We start from the raw sequence: 19,723 nt of genomic DNA, 5'->3' as shown, positions 1-19,723 counted from the left end.
CCATCTGCTTTGGTTGTTCACTTTACCATCCTAGAATCACCTGCCATTTCTTTCAGGAGTACAATGAAATGCAAATTGCACTTCTAGGGCAAGCAACTTGTTACTTTCTTCTGGTTCCTAGGTTTTATTTGTTTGGAGTTTTTTTGAATGATTTATAACTTGTGGACAACTTGTTAGGGAATCTTTGAAATGGGAGAGGCTTTTGTTGGACATTAGGGTTCTATGAGATGTTGGTTTTTTTTACCATTTGTAAAGAGCAGTGGCTTTTAGATCTGTATTTTTCAGTGTCATAGATTAGCTCTCATGAGCTCAATAGGCTTTCCACAGACTTTCCCCAATAGTTAACACTGAGTTGTTTGGTAGTTTCTTATGAGTAACTTCTCCTGGAATAAGGATCACAGTAGAGCAATATAAGAGGAACAGGTACATCTAAGGGAAAACTAATTGAAAAGTTAAAGCCAGGATATTTTATTGTGTTTACGCGGGTGTAGTTGCAGTGGCTGAGTTTCAAACTTCCAGCTGTTTAAATCATGTAGAGCTGTTATACGATGTCTGCAAATCATTTTAACATTAGTGTGCTGTTCAAAGTGCTGTACGTGACCTTGTATGTCTGTATGGGCCTGTTTTATGGAAAGAGTTTTTTACCTTTCGTGAAGGTGAAAGACACATCAGGATTAACTTTCAGAGAGATGTATGGAATGTATCTGCCCCTAATCCTGTTAGCAAATGACAGGATCTGCACTCATAATTCCTCCACTGTCTCATCAAAAATGTCTCCTAATCACCTTGGCTGTTGACAGTAGGTTTCTTAAACACCTGAGAAAGAGACAGATGCTTGTCCGTGTTAAAAGTGAACAGTCATGAATTTCTCTTGAAACCAAATCTGCACCTGCACAGAATCCACGAGTTGTGTGCATGGGGAGTTGATACCAGAAAACTTTGAGACATCTGATTTTCATTATTTCTTTTTTTCCACTCACCATATGTTGTATGTGTTGTAGCACTGAATATATTTGTAATGCCGTATCTCCCCTGAAGTGGTTTATTTCAGTTAGCATGAGGCTTCACAGTCTGCTCTGTTTAGGTGCTTGTTCTGCTCGTACATTTCAGCTGCTTTCCTGTTTGCAGTGTTTATTTTAATATTTAGTCTGCTGTGGTGTGTTAAGGCTGTGTCCTCCGCTTGCATATTTTGTGTAGAGAAGTGTGGATGAAAAAAGATTATTCTATGATTATCTGAATTATTATCTGGTGAAATTATTTTTCCAGGCTTCCTGTGTGCAAATATATGTCTTGTAACTTGTTTGTGGGGCATAGTCTTAGCTGTACTTATGAAAGCTCCAGCAGATATCTTCAGGGACCTGTCTGGCTCTGAGCAATAGTCATTTAGTTACAATTTCTAGTCCTCTGGGAAATACAAGTTGTTTCGACACTTCACAGAGGCCAGGCGGATAGTAACACCCACACTTTTGATGAATTGAGCAATAAAACTGTAAGGTTTTGACTGTTTGTAGGCATTTCAGATCACGTAACATTACAGCAAGGTCAAAGGAGTTACTGAGAGATATGTAGTCTGGGTAGTCACAACCTGCTGTCCTACAGTTTCCATTCTGACAGTCATGGTGAGTTTTGGCTTTCAAGGTCCTTTCAAGTGTGAACCTGGCTTGATGCCAGATGTTGATGGCAGAGCCTCTTACCCCGTCCTAGTGCTTTCACTGTCCTTGTTACTTTCCAACATATATTACTCTCTCTTCCCTGTCTTCCTAGTGTTTCTCCATCAACCTTTCTCTATTCACCATCTCCTGCCCTGTAGGGGTGGAGGCTCCTTATCCATTGCTGCTGTCTGTTTCTCCTCTCTCTTCAGCCCAGGGAGACATCTCATTTCTTCCTACAGCCTCAGTCACTATTTGATTCCTGCTTCCATATTCTGCCTTCCTGCCCTCCTGATCCTCTGTCCCAGTCTTGTTCAAATCCATAACTAATTTCAGTGTCAGTCCTAAATCAAAAACTGTTTTGCTTTAGGAGCCATAGCCCTGGCTTATGTACAGAACCACCCTAGGCACAACTGCATTTCAGTGCTAGATGAATCTCCTTTCCTGATGGTTCCATCACTATTGGTGGGTGTTGTCCCTGATATCAATCAACGAGACGTCATGAACTTTCTTCCCTTCAGGATTTGCCCAACTTAGAGTCCTTGCCTATGGTTCTTCATCGTGTGCTGCAAAACTTGGCAGGCAAATGAAAACACAAATGCAAAATGGGATTCTACTCATAGAGACGATTTGTCGTCTTTGAAAACCAAACCCATGTTTTATTTCAAATTTCACATCTTGTTTTGTCAGAGTGGATGTTGAATAGATATATACTGGAAGTTGATTGTGAGTAGATTGTGTGTGGTGATGGAGGATTAGAATGTGTGACTGATATTGGCTGAGATGTTAATGGATCCAGTGATTCTCCGAGCTAATATTTTATTGATTGTCCTTATATGATACTCAATGGAGCAAGTATAGGTTGAAACTAAAGAAATTTCCTGTTTATAAGACCTATCCTCATGGTCCTGCACTTCCTTTTAAAATAAAATTCTCTTAAAATGCAGCAATCTTATTAATATTTGTGGAGGGAATGAAATGCAAGCATTGTTTTTTTAAGAGGCTCTCTGTTTCCTAGTGTACTCTGTTAAACAAACTTTCGAGGCAGGTAAATGGGGTGAAAGTAGAGAAGCAGATGAAATTGAAGGCTGGGTCTCCAGGTGAACAATATATACATAATTTATAGTAATTGAATTTGTGTTTTCCTGAAATAGTAGCCTTGTTCCTGTTTGCTGATTTTAGAAGCATGCAGCATACTCTTTTGGAGTAAAAAATAACACCAGAAAGAAGATTTTTTTTTTCAAGTTTAGGGTTTTTTTTTTTTTCTTCAGAAAACACTACCTGCTGCAGTTATAGAGCTAAACTAGACACTAAACAGAGAGCAGAGTGAAAGCCAGTTCTCCTTCCATCCAGATTTCTTGCTTTTGTCTCTATAGTGAAACTTTATCCCTTATTTCTATTATTGCTGTAGTTACAAAATGAGGGAGGCAGTCTGTACTCTGAGCACCATGCTCTTTAATGCTGGTTTTAGCTTGCTGAACTGAATTAGTGCTTACAGTAGAAAGGCTTGTTCGGAAGGTCTGCTTTTTTTGCCATTTCTATCCTGAGAGTTGAACCATCAGGAGCAAACACTGAGATGTAAAAATTTTGACATAAAAAATGTTGAAGTTCCTATCACACCCTCATCTCAAGTTAAAGAAACACACGAAGTGCAATTCAGCAGGAAGATATTTGTTGTCAGTCTAATGAATAAATTGTATCTATTGTGTTTTATCCCCTCATTATTCATTAATTTACCCCTCTCAAAATATATTCAGTATATTCTTTGTATATAGGACTAAGATGGACCTTGTTCTGTTTAGTCTGCCTTTTGAGTTGCATTTTGGGAGTCCCTGCTGGAGGATTTACAGCTTTGTTCAACAGCAGCGCTCTCTTGTATTTAAAGGGAGATGATTAACATCAGAAAAGTTTGCCAAAACCAGACTGTTGCTGTAGGTATAGGCAAAGTGAACAATGGCGTTGGGAATCGTGTTGAAATGGATTATGACTATTGTGCTTTGAATAAAAGAAAAACTCCTCTTCCTAACGACAACACAATTCCACTCCAATCTCTGGTGGAAAAAATATGCTGCATGTGATGTGATTATTTTTTTTAATTTTAATTTTAAGTAAAAGAACTGTGTCTAATATTCATTACTGAGAAAATATTTTTTTTTGTATATGCATGCATATAAAATTGTATCTAGAGAAAAATAGCAGTTGGGCAATGAAAAATTGTCCTGTGCTTTTGTTCAGGTTGCTCCCAATAAAGCTGCAGAGTTTCTTGCATGCTTTTGCTCCAGTTTCCCCACAGGCTGTCTGATAGGGTGTCCATTCCCGGCTTATACCTAACTCAGTGTCATAGTTTAATGACATGACTGTGTAGGATGAGAACATGACTGAGAACAAAAGTTTTTCTCATGCCTTCCTCCCCTCCTTTGCCTTCATTTAAAGATCTCTGATAGATATCGTAGAAGATGTGATGAATTTTTTGTAAGTTAAAAAAGATAATTGGAAGAAATACATAACTTTGTAGCTTGAGCATGACATACTGGAGAAATTAGTTTGCCTAAAGGTGTCTGAAAGAAAATTTAGTTTTCTTTCATTAGATCTTTTGTATATTTTCTAGGAAAACCACAATTCTCAGTAGACAGGGAAGTTTTTTAAAGTTACAAATGCTCAAATCCATTGTCATTTTTAATTCCTTCCATCTCAAATAAATCTCTCAATCATGTCAGTTGGAGGTTTACTTGAAATGAAATATGAAAGAGGAGTTAGGTCTTAACTTTGTATATGTTCAACAACTAGCAATTTGAGGGATAAAAGTGCCTTGAGAGCGATAATGAATCTAGGGGCCCAAACCACAAGAAACAAATTTTCTGATTTGGCTTTGTAGCAATTCTGGATTATATATTTAGGGGTGAATCCTGTTAAGTCCTTATTTATGCTTCAGCTAGACAAACGCTCATTATTCTCAATGCCTGAAATGTTACTGGGTAAGGCTGTGGCAAAAATTATTTTGGATTTTGTATGCAGTAAAGCACCTAGACAGTGAGGTGGTGGTAGCAAACAAAAAGCAATTTACTATGGAGTCAAGAAATGCTACATCAACCACAGTGGTACAACTAGCAATTGGGTTTTACTCCCACTTTTTAAAGTTTGAAAATGTAAACTTTCTTTGCACACTTTTTTGCATGTTTCTCATCTACCAAGGCAACAAATTTCTGGGTGAATTCCACTAAGCTTCAAGGAAAGCAGTAAAAGAGTAATAGTTATTAGACAGAAAGCAGTTGGCCAATTATTGTTTCCTGCCCAGTTACTTTTGGATTTTTTTCCATTTCATGTGAAACTTCTAAATTAAAATAGGTTAATAATCTGCACTGCTTTCTGACAAGTTAATGTCCAGTCTTTTTGAATGACATAAAACTGCAGAGCATTACAGACTTCACATGTTGAGAAAATTACATACTTTTCCCTGGGACGTTTCCAATAAGTGCTTTTATCTAAATATAATACATGTTGGAGGCAAATTTGACATTGTTTCAGTAGCCAAAGTTTTTTACCCTTCATGTTAACAGCCCTGAGTGCAATTTATGCTGAGATACTCAGAGGAGATTTACCAGAGTTATTTGAACGAGGTTGGAGAATCTGCTTGCATTTCATATTATGAAACAGATCATCAGTTTTCTGCCATGAGGAAAAAAATAAATAGACATGTGCGTGACTCATTCTGCCTTTGTGCAGAATGATGCAGTGATGTTACAGACTGGCTCCAACTACAAGGTCCAGATTTTAGGGCTTAAATATAAAACCAAAGCAACATTGTCATTATGAGCAGAAAACTGCAAGAAATGAGAGAAGGCATTGGAAATTCTGGGCATCTATGCAACTGAAACAAATTTTCACTGGAAACTAGTAATTTGGGAAGCCAGGATATGTTCTAGAGCCTTCAGTGACATCTTTAGCAATGACATAAAATCCTTGGCTACTTTTGGCAGGAATTAATAGTCGCCAAGTATTTTTGCTGTCAGTTTGGAGTAATTTTCCCTTGTAGTTATTGGCTTGGATGTAACTTTTTATCCTACATTCTTTGATGTGGATTGTTTGCACCTTAGTTTTTAAGAATCAAATTATTAAAGAGATGAGTGTGTCTACTCTTTCTTTACATGTGCAAAAACCTGAATTTGAAGAACATTAAAAAGAAAGAAAGCATAAAGAAGAAAGTACACAAGCTGAACCTCTCATAAAAACTTTTCTTTCCCATACTCAACTATTTTATCATGTAAACAAAATAACAATCTTAGAAACAGATCCTTAACCAATGTAAATAATCTAAAGATTTTCCTCAGATGAAACAATAAAGTAATTGTTAAAATGCATACTGTTTCATCTTTTAGGTATTTTAGATAGAGGTTTAAAGTAGGAAAATTCTTCTAAAGATATGGTAAGAAATGACGGATGCCAAATGTGACAGAAAAGAATATTCTGCTAACTCATTGAATCATCAATTAGTCATCAGTAAAATAATAATCCTTGAACCCTTTGGAGCCATGAAAATAAGAAACATATAGTATGAAAATGATGTACATGATCAGATAATATGCTGAGAGGTTGTGTCTCTCTTTTTTTTCTGGGGAACTGTGTGAATATCTGGTATACTGCTCAGGAGTATAGGCTGTGTAGCTCTGAAGGATGTGTAGTTGAATAGAAATACTTGTGAGATGGAGGTAAATTATGAGCAGAATGAGAAGACATGTACCTTCTGTAACTGGAAGGCTGTAGTGTTTAAGTCCATGATATACCACCATATAATCTAGTCTTTCCAACCTAAAAGACAATGTAATTTAGTTGAGTTGTGTCTATAATGCTCCCAATAATTGGTATGTTACTGTAGTATAAGTTCCAAAAAGGCATCCGTCTTAATGTGGAGATGCAAGAGATGGATGTTCCATCATTTCTTGTATGTTTTAATCACTGTCATTGTTAAAAACGTGTGCTTCATTTTTACATTTAATTTGCTTGGGTTTAACTTCCAGCCATTGGTTAATTTTAAGCACTCATCTCTCCTACATTCAATGTGAAAAAATATGCTGCATGTCAAATTGAGAAATATGTGAGAAATATGTGTGTTAATAACAGCATTCATGCACAATACTGGACTAAGAACTGTGGTGGCATGTCTGCATGTCTCCAACATAATCCCCTGTTTTCACTCACTACATCTCTTTGAAACATGAGCATTTTAGACTGGAATTCTACTGATTGCCTCATAAAAATGAATCTTCTTGAGCAGGTCTGAGCAGAATTCTGGCAGCTTTTGTTGAATTATGGAGATTAGAATTATGGACTAGAAGAAACATTTTCCCCCATAACTGCCCCCCTCCCTATTCACCACATTTTTAGATATTGCTTGAATGAAATACAGCTGACATTTGACATGCAAAGCTTGACAGAGCCATAATCCTCTGGGATAACGTGCATTTGTGGGGTTTTTTTTTGAGGTGAAGATTGATCAGTTGCTTATATCCATGTTTTGAAGTGTGTCTATCATAACACAAATTAAAACAACAACAAAAAATTAGAAGCATGTGTGATCATAAATAAAACAGGAAGAAATATCAGCAGTGACACAAAGAGTATTCCCCAGTGGGTATTATAACAGAGTCCATCCCCACCCCACCCATCCTTTCAGGAAGAGCCTGGGTAAATAGAAAGGCTTTCTAAGAGCACAGAAGGCCAACAAATGCAGCTTCTATAGACCAAGTCTGGCAGTGAAATTTGTCATCAAGGACGTTTTACTGACGTCCTCCATGTGTCATCAATTTAGAGATACATGAGTCAACAGATACTACTTCAGCTGCTGTAGTATGAAGTAATGAAGGATGAAGGTCTTAGAAATAGCTTATGTTGCTAAGTGGAGGTGCAACAGGATGAATGATCTTATTTATTGCAGTGGACCACAGAGAAAATCAGTCCGTAATAAATGTAAGTGAAGTTGTGTGGGAAAGAGCTTGCTGAATAGGTACAGTAGCATCTAATTGAGGTAGGCATTCAGAGGGCAGTGCTGTGAATGCAAGATGTTTTTGCAAAAAAGAGAAAGGATAGTCAGACTGGCATTTGAGAGAATCATGGCGAAAAGAAGAGGCAGATGTGGACTGTCTCTTTAAGATAAAAATCTATTCTTAAAGGCTTTTGTTCTATTTGGAAAATTTTTTAAGGGTGGTATCTCTACCACCCTTGAGGTAGAGTCAAAGCTCAGATCCACAGCTCTTCGTTCTTCCTGCCTCATCTGGAATGGAGTAGTGTGATCCAGCTTAAATTAGACATTGGCTTTTTTTCCACCCTTGTGAAAAATGAATTTAGGTGCATCAAGTTTAGCTTAGGACTCACTCTGAGAGGAGGCAGTGCTACAAATTATTAAACTTCTCTTTAATCAGAGTACTTACTGTTTAGAACAGGGACCAGACCTTCCCGTCTTTATAAAATACCTATTGTAGCAAGCTCCTGAGCTGCATGAGGAAATTTTTGTGTTGTCATAATTCAGAAGGTGATAACAATGTAGTAGTACTGGGTAAGAAACTTTAATACCAAAGCACCTTAGATAATGTTTGAACTAATTTGTGGTTTCAAGTGGAAACAAATTGAAGCTGGATTGTGTGAAATGTTTTCAGCCCCATAATCATCCTAGCTATCACCAGGTTTGTTACTGAATATGACTGTATCAAAATTCAGTGCTTGACATAAAAGAGGGAGGGTGACAAACATCTCTGAAGAGGTTCTGAGTCAGAAGGCCCCATTGTCTATATTGCAAATCCAGCATTTATTTTCTGCTGTAGGCTGTAGAGCATCCACCCCTCTGCCTTCAGAGTGAGGGTAACATTTCAGACTTACTCAAATAGCCAGATTTGTTGTTGACTTCAGCAGGTTTTCAATTTCAGTTCTGGGGATATAAATCTGTCCTATCTGCTCACAGGGCAGAACATCTGTTGTTTGTTTTTATCCCTACCTGATGTGGTGGGAAATGTTCTCTCACATAGATGAGATGCTCAGTCTCCTGTACTTGAGTTCTATTACATGAGAAGTATGATATACTCAGTGCTAATGTTTTGCTAGACCAACTTACCGATAATATAAGGAGGTTATGCTGCTTTTTCTCATGCCAGAAACATAAAGAAGGTAACAGGAGAAGCAGCCAACAGTCTGTTTTGGTTTGTTTTTTTTCCTTTTGGTTGACATTTAGACCACGAGTATGTTTTCTTTGGTATTAAGGTATAGGACAGTTTCCAAGTCCTTATCTTTTCATCTGTGTATTTAATAAGAGGTGTCACAGATCAGAAGGCTTGCCATACCTCTTTGGGATCACACTGTGCTGTGTTCTCATTGCATGAGATAGCTGGAGCAGCGAACTGTAGCATCAGACTTGCCTGCAAAGATTTGAACAGCTATGTGGAAGATGACAAATGGATATGAGTTTAGTTTAATTTTGTTGTGGGGTGTGTATGCATGCTAGGCAGCAAGACTGTTCTCTAAGAGTGGAGAATCAACAGGCCAGTGGGAATCATCAGATTTCCATTTATCTTATATACAGAGATGATATCATGGAGTCATACTTTTCATTATTTGTTTACTCTTAGCCTAAAGAATGTCAAAAGATGTAGGCAAGGGGAAAAAAAAGCTCTGAAGAGCTCTCAAATTGATTTTGCTAGTGATGGGTAGCTAGAGACAGCTGCAACAGTGGGGTAGTGAGGGTCAGTCTCCCCATTCCCAGTGGAGGGTGCATGAAATCATGCGCCTGCCTGTGATTTACTTTTTATGTGAAATGAGTTTGACACTCTAGGCAGCAGAGGAGATGGCTACTTAGATAACTCTAAAAGAGAGTAACATGCCAGTTGAGTTAGGGTGACAAAACTCAGTGCATGAGGACTGAATGTCAAGATGAACACTGTAGTCAGAAGAGTGTGTTTTTCATGGGCAGAAATGGCATTTGTCTAACTTGCACCATCTTTCCACTGACTGAATATCTCATGTTTCGTAAATGATGATGCTGTCAGTTTGTACACAGTGTGATCATTAGCCCATAAGTTAACACAGGAAAACAGAACCTGTGTTTTCAGTCTGCTCTACTGGCAGTCTGTGATAGCTAGTTAGGTCCACTTCAGCAAAGTTTGTATTTCTGGGTCAAGCGAAGCAGCCTGTAGAAGTATAATCTGGGAAGCAGTTTTAAATATAATTGTAAAGCAAATACAACACAGATTTATAAAATACTGTTACTGATTGCTGATCTAGCTGTTTCCACTTTACTGGGAATGTTTCATGCATCCATGCTGGTGAATGGAGTTGAATACTTAGGGTGATCCTCATGGGTGGAGTCCATATCTGAGGTACTTGCTTGTTATAGAAAAGCAAGCACATGCAGCAAAGCAATGGATACACTTAAAAGGATATGGAGAGAGATTGTCAGCTTTCTTAACAGATGATCTGTGTGACAAGTGTCCAAGGACAAGAAATACATCTGTGTTCTCATTTGATTTATTTAATTGGTACCATTTACTAGGAGGTTTTTTTGCTTATGTTGTTTTTTTTCTTTCATTTTCTAGATTTCTGAGCAACTAGTGGTTATAAAAAGGCATTTTAATGAGGCTCTTAAGAGTGGTTGCTCTATGTAGGAATGTTCTGTGTGAGTATAGAGAGCAGGATAAACTACTTGATCCTCCTGTGTTTTCACTGCAAAGACAAATCCTGAGCAGTAGCCATAGGCACTGGGAATTACCCAGTCATGATCATTACCAAGCTGCTACAGGCTAAGAGCAGCATGTCCTGAGCCTTTATGTTTGGAGTCCTGAGCTAAAAGGATGATAGGCTTCTAGCAGCCAGAATATCTTAGTAATGAGTAGGCTTTCTGTGGTCAATTTGCATATGTAGAAAGAGCCTCTTTCTTCTTCAAATTAAAGATTCTTTGGTTTATTTTTGTACTTTCTGCTCTAGACGTAAATGAAATGTCAATCGCCCTTTAAATTGCTTACAAATGGCAGGAAGTGTTTTTCTATGCTTTCCCCGAGTCACCTCTAGTGATTTTAATTAATCTCCGTCCTTTCTTCCTCTTTCACCTACTGAGATCCTTCATGGCTGTGCTGTTCCTGGTTTTCACCCTCTTTGTGAGGAGCTGTTTCTATGAAGAAAAAGTTGCAAACTCTTGGAGTGGAACATGAAAGTAGCAAATAAAATCCTTCATGTAATGAGGCCAAGAAAAGTTGCATGGGATGAAAATGCTGTTCCAAGTCTGGCAAGTTGCTCAGTCATGTTGGATTTTTAATTTTTAAGGGAAAACTGGGATAATTGGATATCTGATGAACCTATACTTTCATCCTTCTTACAGCAAAGGAGGAAAACGATACCAGAACAAGGTGATGGGAGAGGCTGGGAGCCGGAGTCTGATTCTTGACTAAATAAAAATGGTCTAACTGCTTCTAATATTAAAGTATTCCTTGAAATGCAAGCTTGACTTTGATTGTTTTTACTTGGTGCAGAACTCTTTTTCCTCTATGTGCCCTCCTGTCCAGCTAACTTAAATAGGTGACTGCATAAGGAAAGATGACTTCTTAACCATCACGTATCAGACCATTGCTGGAAGCAAAGTACATGAATGCCTTGATTGGATCTGGCATGTTTTAGCTTCCTATTTCACTTTCCCTGAACAAAGAGATAAGAGGAATGCAAGCCTTTCTCTTTATCTCACCCAGTAATAATGCACCTCAGCAAAGATTTGAATGGGCTGCAGGATTATTAGGATTGTAATGTCTTGCTTTCCTTTTCAAGTAGGATGAAACTAAATGTAATCATCTGTTGGATCAGATGAACACAATGCCTTCTCAGCTGTAGGCTTTCATCACAACAGTGATCTTGTATGATTTGGCCTGGCGGGGGTCTGGGCTCACAAAAATTTTGTAGGTGTCAGATATTTGGCACTCAGAACTGAGCACTGAGACAGATTGTCATATTGGTGTCTCTCCTGCTCTCTGGTGTTTGTCTTTTGGAATATTGACACAATTTTAAACGTGTGATATTTAGAGGGGGCTGAGGAAAATCTGCTCAGCTCAGTCCAGTTCCAGTTCCGTGGGCTTGTGCGGTAGTTTGCTCAAACACTGTTCTGTATATTCTGGCAGGGTCATGGTGCAGTCTAGCAGGATGTTTGCTCAGCTACAGAGCAAGGCTTTTATAGTCTTGATATTTTCTAGGAGTCAGCTAACAGTGTAATGTGGCTGCTGCCTTTAGTAGGACTATTTGTCAAGCCTATTCCTGAAAAAGAAAACAAAAACAAACTTTGAAACTATGCATCTGTACTTCACAGAATATTTTCCAAACAGCGTGTGGAGTAATCACTGTAGTTGTGCTTACTGTGCTCTGCTCAACTGCTTTTCGGAATTTTTCAGTCACAATGTCATATATGCTATAACCCCTTTGTTTCCCTATCCCTCATGCTCTGTTGCAGGCTGTCATATCAGAGAAATGATGATGATGAGGAAGAAGCTGCCAGAGAACGTCGCCGACGGGCTCGACAAGAGAGACTGCGGCAAAAGGAAGAAGGAGATCTACTGGCGGAAGGAACAGAGAAATCAGAAGTTAATGCCCAAAACAAGTAAATATCTGATGTTGTTCACTCATGAGTCAACAGTAATTTTTGTTCTGAGTAGAGAAGTATCTTGAAGAGGTCTGTTTTGCTACTCAAATTTTAAGCACCAGCTTTGGCCATCCTTGTTCTGAAGAAGACCTAACACTGGCACTGTGAAGAGTGCCACTGGCTGTGTCTACCCAGTGGGGTGGGAGCATTACTAAAGCTGGACTTGAGGCCACACTCACAAGCTATTTCCAGGGTATCCTCAGGGCTGTGGGGTAACTCAGCTGAGGCTCACGGAAGGTAACACCTCTGATGCATCCTGTTGTCAAATTGCCTCAGGCATGACTGTTTAGCCTCAGAAACCTCCACATCTTTTGTCCTGCTTGTAAGGGCCGTGGTGTCATAGGGCCAAGGCACATAGGATTGGTGGGCACCCAGGCCTTAAGTTTCAGCTGAAATATGCCTGCAAGCCACTGGATGTGAGTGCTAGATCTCAGTCCTCATTGGCATTGTCAGGGTCATACACCTATAAATGGCAGAAAAGCTTATGGAGTGAGACACCACTTATCGCAAGCTGAGAGAGCAGAGCTGGCTTTCCAGTCTGTCCATCATTTATTCAGTTTCACATAGTCACAAATAATACACCCAGACTTCCAGTAGCCATAGTGCAATCGATAGAAGATACCAGAAATAAATATTGTGAAATCAAGCTAACAAATACTGATCTTTCTATTAAAGACAGGGAGAATGTGTATAGATAAGCAAATGGCAACATTTCCAATTGTAGATGGTAATCTTTTTCCACAATACAGGAGGAAAAAAGCTAGAAAGAAGGAAGAAACCTGCACATATGAGAACTAAAAAAGCTGAACTGTGAAGGAATTAAAAAACTTCCAGGCACTGAGAGTGAGATCTAGTCCTGATACCTACAGGTGTTGAACAGTTTGTCTTAAATTAGATGCTGTGCTCATTCTGTTTTCTAACAAATTATTGTTCCTGTACAGTCAATTACAACCTCACCGCACCCTTAATTGCCAGGCTATCCCGTTATGGATTATGTCTTTGGATATTGTTGCTGAAGAGGAGTAGCTTCTTGTTGCTAGAGAAGTTCACTGAAGTCAGAAAGTATCTTGCTTGTGTAGCATCTTCAGAAATGTTGCCTAGTGAGAAGGCTGTGCATGGCAGGTATGCCTCAAGCCAAGATGAAGGAGGCTGCAAGGCAAGTTAAGGTCTTCCAAGTATTCTGCTGCAGATTGCAGAGCAGGAGGATTAATTTTTCAGGGCTGTTCACACTTCAGCTGCTCCAAGTGTCAGGAAGCATTCCAGTGCCTACTGAGTAAGGCTTCCAGGGTCTTGGGCAGCTATTGGAGCTTGGCTAGAAGTGAACATTTGCAGGCTCTGACATTGTGAAACATCATATTCCTATATATGTAGAAATGCCATAATTAATCCCTGGATCATTGTGCTAAATTTTGAAATAGGCAACCTCTTATGCTTTCACACCATGGAGTGATGTTACAGCAAGCTTTTTTTTTCTAGAAACAGCTACACATGTACATTGTTAGAAAGATCTATTTTTAACTCAAAATTGTCACTTTTTTGTAGTGTGGCAGAAGAGGAAACCAAGCGCACTACAACCACAAGGGGAGCAGATGATGAAGCTGCATTGTTGGAGAGACTGGCAAGACGAGAGGAGAGACGCCAAAAACGTCTACAGGAAGCCCTGGAACGTCAAAAGGAACTTGACCCCACGATCACAGATGGGAGCTTGTCCAGCGGGAGAGAAGTAAACAATGTGGAAGAAAACGAGACCACGGGGAAAGAGGAAAAGGCTGAAACACGCCGAGGACGCTATGAGACTGAGGAAACAGAAACGGTTACCAAATCATACCAAAGGAACAACTGGAGGCAAGATGGGGAAGAAGAGGAAAAAAAAGAAGAAAAAGACAAGGAGGTGGTACAGGAGGAGAAAGCAAAGGAGGTCGCCATAGAGGAAAATCAGGTAGATGTGACAGCAGAAAACTCCACAGATAAAGAAGAGGTAGTAGAAACAAAAAATTTAGCTATAAATGCAGAGGAGCACAAAGCTGAGAATGACACAAATGCTGTGCCGGAAGGGGAGCAGAGTGTAACTGATGCTGTAGATAAAGAGAAGCTTAGGGATGAGGAAAAGGCTGAGGAAGACAGGAAGAAAGCAGAAGAAATGGAGAGGTTAAAAGCAGAGGAAGAAAAGAAGGCAGCTGAGGAAAAACAGAAAGCAGAGGAGGAGAAGAGGGCTGCTGAGGAAAGAGAGAGGGCTAAAGCAGAGGAGGAGAAGAGGGCAGCTGAGGAAAGAGAGAAGGCTAAGGCAGAAGAGGAGAAGAGGGCAGCTGAGGAAAGAGAGAAGGCTAAAGCAGAAGAGGAGAAGAGGGCAGCTGAGGAAAGAGAGAGGGCTAAAGCAGAAGAGGAAAAGAGGGCAGCTGAGGAAAGAGAGAAGGCTAAGGCAGAAGAGGAAAAGAGGGCAGCTGCAGAAAAGGCTAAGCTAGAAGCAGAGAAATTAAAGGAAAAAGAAAAAATTGAAGAGAAGAAAATAGAAGATAAACAGGTAAAAGAGAAGAAAGTACAAGAGGAAAAACCTCAATCAGCTTCCCTTAGAAAACAGGTACAGTAAACATTTTGCACCAAAATGCACCTGTGGTTTTGTGAGAAATGTGATGCAAGACAAAAAAAAGACTGAATTAGAATTTGCTCACAGATCTATTCCTGCATTGAAAAGACTAATACTCATTCTTACTTACTCTCTTTCTATTAAAATAAAGCTTCTTACTTTTATTGATCAATAATGCAGAGCACAACACAACTTAGCCCACTCCATTGTTCAAAAAAATCCTTGCATGTTGAGATCTCTGCATGCTTTTTTGCTACCTTTTTTTCTCACCTGTGATAAACTCACCTAATGCAGGAACACGTGAGGTGGAGACAGGCACATCTTGGCACAAAATATTATAAGCACCTGGTAAACTGTGTGAAAAACCTGTGTTAAATGCAATCACAAGAGAGGGCTTTCTGCTGGGACACGTGAGCATGATGCCACACAAGGGAGAAAGACCCAAATGGGGGAGGGAGAGCATTTGGAGAAGGTGGAGGGGGCACACCTGCACACGGAGATGTGGGCACAGCAGCATATGGTGAAGATGTGGCTGCACACAGGATTTGTATGTGAACACACTGTGGAGAACTAAAAGAGCAAACAGATGTGATGTTTTCATATTAAAAAAAATATTAAAAACCCAAAAATAAAGGGTGAAGAAAAAGAGGTTAAAGCGGAAGCTATAAAGGAAAAGTTACCAGATAAGAAGCTTGGACCTACCTCCCAAAAAGATCAGGTAACTTGTAAAGCATTGATGTAGTTGTTGTAGGGAGACTCAAGATCACAAAGTAAATAAGGGACTTGTAATTGAAAGTTACTTTTTCAGCAAAGTACTTAGGCAAAAGTACTTAAGTATGTGCTTCACTTCAAGAACATGGGTAATCCTGCTGAAATAAACAGAGATGAAGCTACTTATGTGCTTATAATTAAGTAAATGATGAAGAGTTTTGTTCTTTTGAGGCTTTAGATCCAAGTTCTGTTTGTCTTAGGACAAATATTTCAGGAAATTGAGTTTGGTAAATAATGAAGGATGGTTTTCACTCTAGGGATGAATTTTTCAGGACTGTATCAACTAATCATCCTTCCCTGGTTTCCTCCCACTTTACTGTGAACTTTTTCCCCGTGGCTGAGACCTATTCTTACAATAACAATAATAATAATAATAATAATAATAATCTGGACCCTTTAGCCACCTGAACTCCTTAACTAATGATTTCCCCCCAAACTGCAATGCCACATGATATAAACTCTGCATACCGAAGACTCTTCTTTTGTTTTAAAGAGGAAATCTACAAAATTTACTGCATTGCATTTCCACTGTAAACACAGGAGCTGGTGCCATAGTGTTTTACTGTATGGTAAGTAAATCAGATTTGAGGACCATTTGCTGTTCTGGTTACAGCTGGACATGGGAAACCATGTTCAATGTTGTGTATCAACTGTGCTTTTGGTTCAGTGCAGCAGGTATCAAAGTACCCCCTGACTCTAATTAGACATGGAGTCTGGTCAGAGTTGTGGAGGTTTAGATGCATTTGGGTTCAGCCATATGTGGCTTAAAGGAAGCTGTAGCACAGGGATCTAGTAACAAGCAGCTTGCTGCCTGTCCAGCTGTTTGGGAGCATAGGGCGGTACAAGGTCCAGTCCAGAATCCTTAGTTATTGGATTAATTTAGAACATGCTGTAGATGCTTAGCTCACCCTCAGAAAGTGATGAAGGCAAATCACCTCAGAAAGTCTTACATCCAGCTGCCTGGCTTGATCATCCAAGGTATCATATTTTGAGTAAGATAACACGTGAGAGTGAAAAGGCAAATGGATTGACAAAGATGGTTAGAAGAAAGGTTCCTAATGAACAGGGGGAGTGAACAAGTTACTCTAGAAGAGTACGAGTTAAATGAGACCTAATGGAGATGCTTCAGAACAGTGCACTAGAAAAATTAAACCACCACTCAATTTTATATTAAGCTGATTGAGAAAGCAGAAGGAAGAGCTGCACAAAAAATAAGTGATGGATTACATTAAGTCTTTGTAAGACAGAATTGGCTTGTAATACTCACTGTTGCACATAATCTTTGAATATTACAAGTAAACATAAAATGGTGTCTGTAACTGACCACAAATATTGATTTTGGAGAGGACTTGAGACACAATCTTCCTGCTTGTGTTGATGAGGAGCTCAGAAAATTCTCACTAGAATTCATCATACTTTTAAACTATATCCACAGGGCTAGATTGTTCCAGGTAAGAGTTTTAAAAGCGATTTGTTATTTTAGTGCTTCCATTCCTGGATGCTCAAGTTGATACAATTTAAGAGAGTCTCACTTTCAGTGCAATGTTGAATACCCATCCACTGAAAAGTCAATCTTTTGCATGTATATCAAGCTGAGCATTCAGAGTGTTTTGCTCAGTTTTGAAAATTTCAGTTGTTGCTTCTTGGCTTGTGAAGAAAAATTTACAGTTTTAGGCTCCAGTCTCCACTCTTCCTGTCCTCCTTCAAAGGCATACATATTCATACAAAGGCCTATTTCTGAACCATATAGGCAGTTAAGAGGATGGCAGTATATCGTGAACAAGATCCTGAAGGAATACATAATCAAATTTTGCTTTTGCAGTTGTGCAACAAAAGCTCATATCCTTTCTTAATGTCACCAAAATCTAGCTCTTAACGTTCAGGCTTTGATCAAATTAGCAAGGAAAATCTGTCTCCTTTTCTGAACTGCCTCTCAAAAGTGGTTTTTGGTTCTCAAAAGTGGCCTGGAAAGTTCATAAGAACAAGTTTTCTCATGATGTGAGATTCCTGGTATTTCCTGCTTCCAGTTTGGCTAGACGTGCTACAACAGTTGCTTTTCTCATGGTATTGTGTATGGTAGTTGTCTCTAAATGGAAGACCTAGACCCAGATGCCCACAGCTTTTAAGTCAACAACTAACTGACACAAATAAGGAACCAAATTTGCCAAATGGTCCCAGCCTCAGCAACTGATTTGCTGCAGTGTGAATGTGTTGAAACTCTGGATTTAGAAATCTCAGCTCTCAAATATTAGCATAACACTCTAACAGGAAGAAGCAGTGTAGAGAAAGTGTAAAATACAAATAAACACATCTGGGAGTTAGCTAGATATGCTTTAGTTCATGTTCTGTCTTGATGGTCAAGATTTGTGAGAGCATGCTAACTGTTTTCAGTTCAGGTAATATCACCTGTCTACTCCAGATGGAGCCAATGTAGTCGTTTTTACCAAATGCAGCAGAAGATGAATTAGTCTGTAACTTAGGGGAGGCACTGAGACAAAGGGAAATTTCTTCTGTTGCCTGTCTTTGGAATGGGACATAAGGGTTTCTACTTCTGTGCTAATTAGTCTCTGTTTCAGCATTAAAATTAGCAGGAGAAAGATTGGGCCCAAAAGCTCTGAAATGTTTCTATAATATCTTATTTTATCATCTTTTTGAATAAAGAGGCCAAGTTGTATTAATGACTTTCTCAAATGCAGATACATTACCATAAATCCTACTGGCTTCTGAAATGCTATTTCCTACCTTATTAATTTTTAAATTATATTGTTTTCATGTTATTTTTCCCAGTTATTTCAGTTAAGATATAAGAGATATGACCTTCCCCAGTGGACTTCAATATATCAGGCAGCTGGAAGTATTGGCTTTTTAATGAGGCTTAGAAAGATCCTGATGAAAATCTCAGCAAAGGAAATCCTATGCTGTCAAATCCCAGCACAGATATCCTGGCATGTGAAGCTTGCAACAATCAACATCATTGGTTTAAGTATCACCCTGACTGGAACTGAAGGGTTAGGAGATTGCTAGCAGGCAGCAGAGATTTTTGCTGTAAACATGATCACTAGCTAGAATCTAGCCCAGTTTTGGGAACACCCAAAATATGTTACTATCTGATGTCATTTATTAGACTCAATGAATAGCTGTGGTTGTCTCAGCCCAGCTCCTAGAAAACAGAAAACCATTCCTTGAGGCTGCTAGTAATAATGGCATTGTTTGCTAGCAGTTACAGCATCATGGCCAAAGAATGCACAGTCATGGAAACTGAACTCCCCTCTTGTCTGTCAGGGCACTTCTGCCAGGTCATGGCTAAAGCCCGTTGGCAGGAGAGAGTGGGAAAAGTCTGCACTGCTGCTTCCTGCTCTCAGGGTAGAGCAAATGCCTCTGTGGGTTGTGTCCAACATCCCTCAGCAGTGGCAAATTTATATGAGTAGTTTAATCACCCAGTACTCACTTGTAGTGTGTGGCACCTTGCCATTGTCTGTTGTATCTGTTTCTTTGAGCAAGCAAACTGGCCTCAGGTAAAGTCAGAGGCTGACTTTGGAACTTCACTCAGCAACCTAATTCAACACCTTAGGAAGATCTTGACTTCAAAGACTTTGAGGTCATTCTTTATTGGTAAAGATATTACATCTATAAAAAATTTCTTTGATGAGGAAAGACAGAATTTTAGGGAGTGTGTGTTAGTTTTTTATTTCAAAGAGCAGCTTGGAACACCGGTTCTGCAGTTGTATTGCAGAAAAGAAATTATGGAAGTTGTGGTTTTTTTCTCAAGTTAGCAAATAGGACGGTAATAGGGTTTCAAGGGGCATAAGTATTTTTTTTCTGAAGGTCTTCATATGAATTCTTCGCAGAAAGTCTTTCTAGTTTGCCAACCAGAATATTTTTCCAACATGGTAGAGCAGTGAAAAAAAAAATCAATTTTGGAGGTTAATGTTTCATCTGTTGCTGTTGGAATCTTGTTTAGGCTAGTAGTCTAACTAACTGAGTGGGAATAATTCTACCTGAGGATAAAGAACTTAAATCAGTCCATATCATCCTCCTCTTATCAGCATCTAGCTGTTACTC

At 39.1% G+C, this 19,723-nt stretch overlaps 1 protein-coding gene across 8 annotated transcripts in view; it reads left to right on the top strand.

The window, feature by feature from the left end:
• The window catches only part of CALD1 (caldesmon 1), a 195,215-nt gene that overhangs the window by 152,953 nt on the left and 22,539 nt on the right, over positions 1-19,723 (top strand). For 5 of the 8 annotated variants that reach the window (XM_062009481.1, XM_062009463.1, XM_062009472.1 and 2 more), the window contains 3 exons: positions 12,118-12,264; positions 13,849-14,884; positions 15,525-15,608. In XM_062009481.1, coding sequence (XP_061865465.1) covers positions 12,118-12,264; positions 13,849-14,884; positions 15,525-15,608 — 1,267 coding nt within the window. The remainder of the gene's footprint in view (positions 1-12,117; positions 12,265-13,848; positions 14,885-15,524; positions 15,609-19,723) is intronic. The other 3 variants (XM_062009506.1, XM_062009507.1, XM_062009499.1) reach the window with 2 other exon arrangements.

Source organism: Colius striatus, chromosome 1 (genome assembly GCF_028858725.1).
Source record: "Colius striatus isolate bColStr4 chromosome 1, bColStr4.1.hap1, whole genome shotgun sequence".
Lineage (NCBI taxonomy): Eukaryota > Metazoa > Chordata > Aves > Coliiformes > Coliidae > Colius > Colius striatus.
The sequence above is the reverse complement of the archived record's forward strand: the minus strand, read 5'-3'. Positions and strand labels throughout refer to the sequence as shown.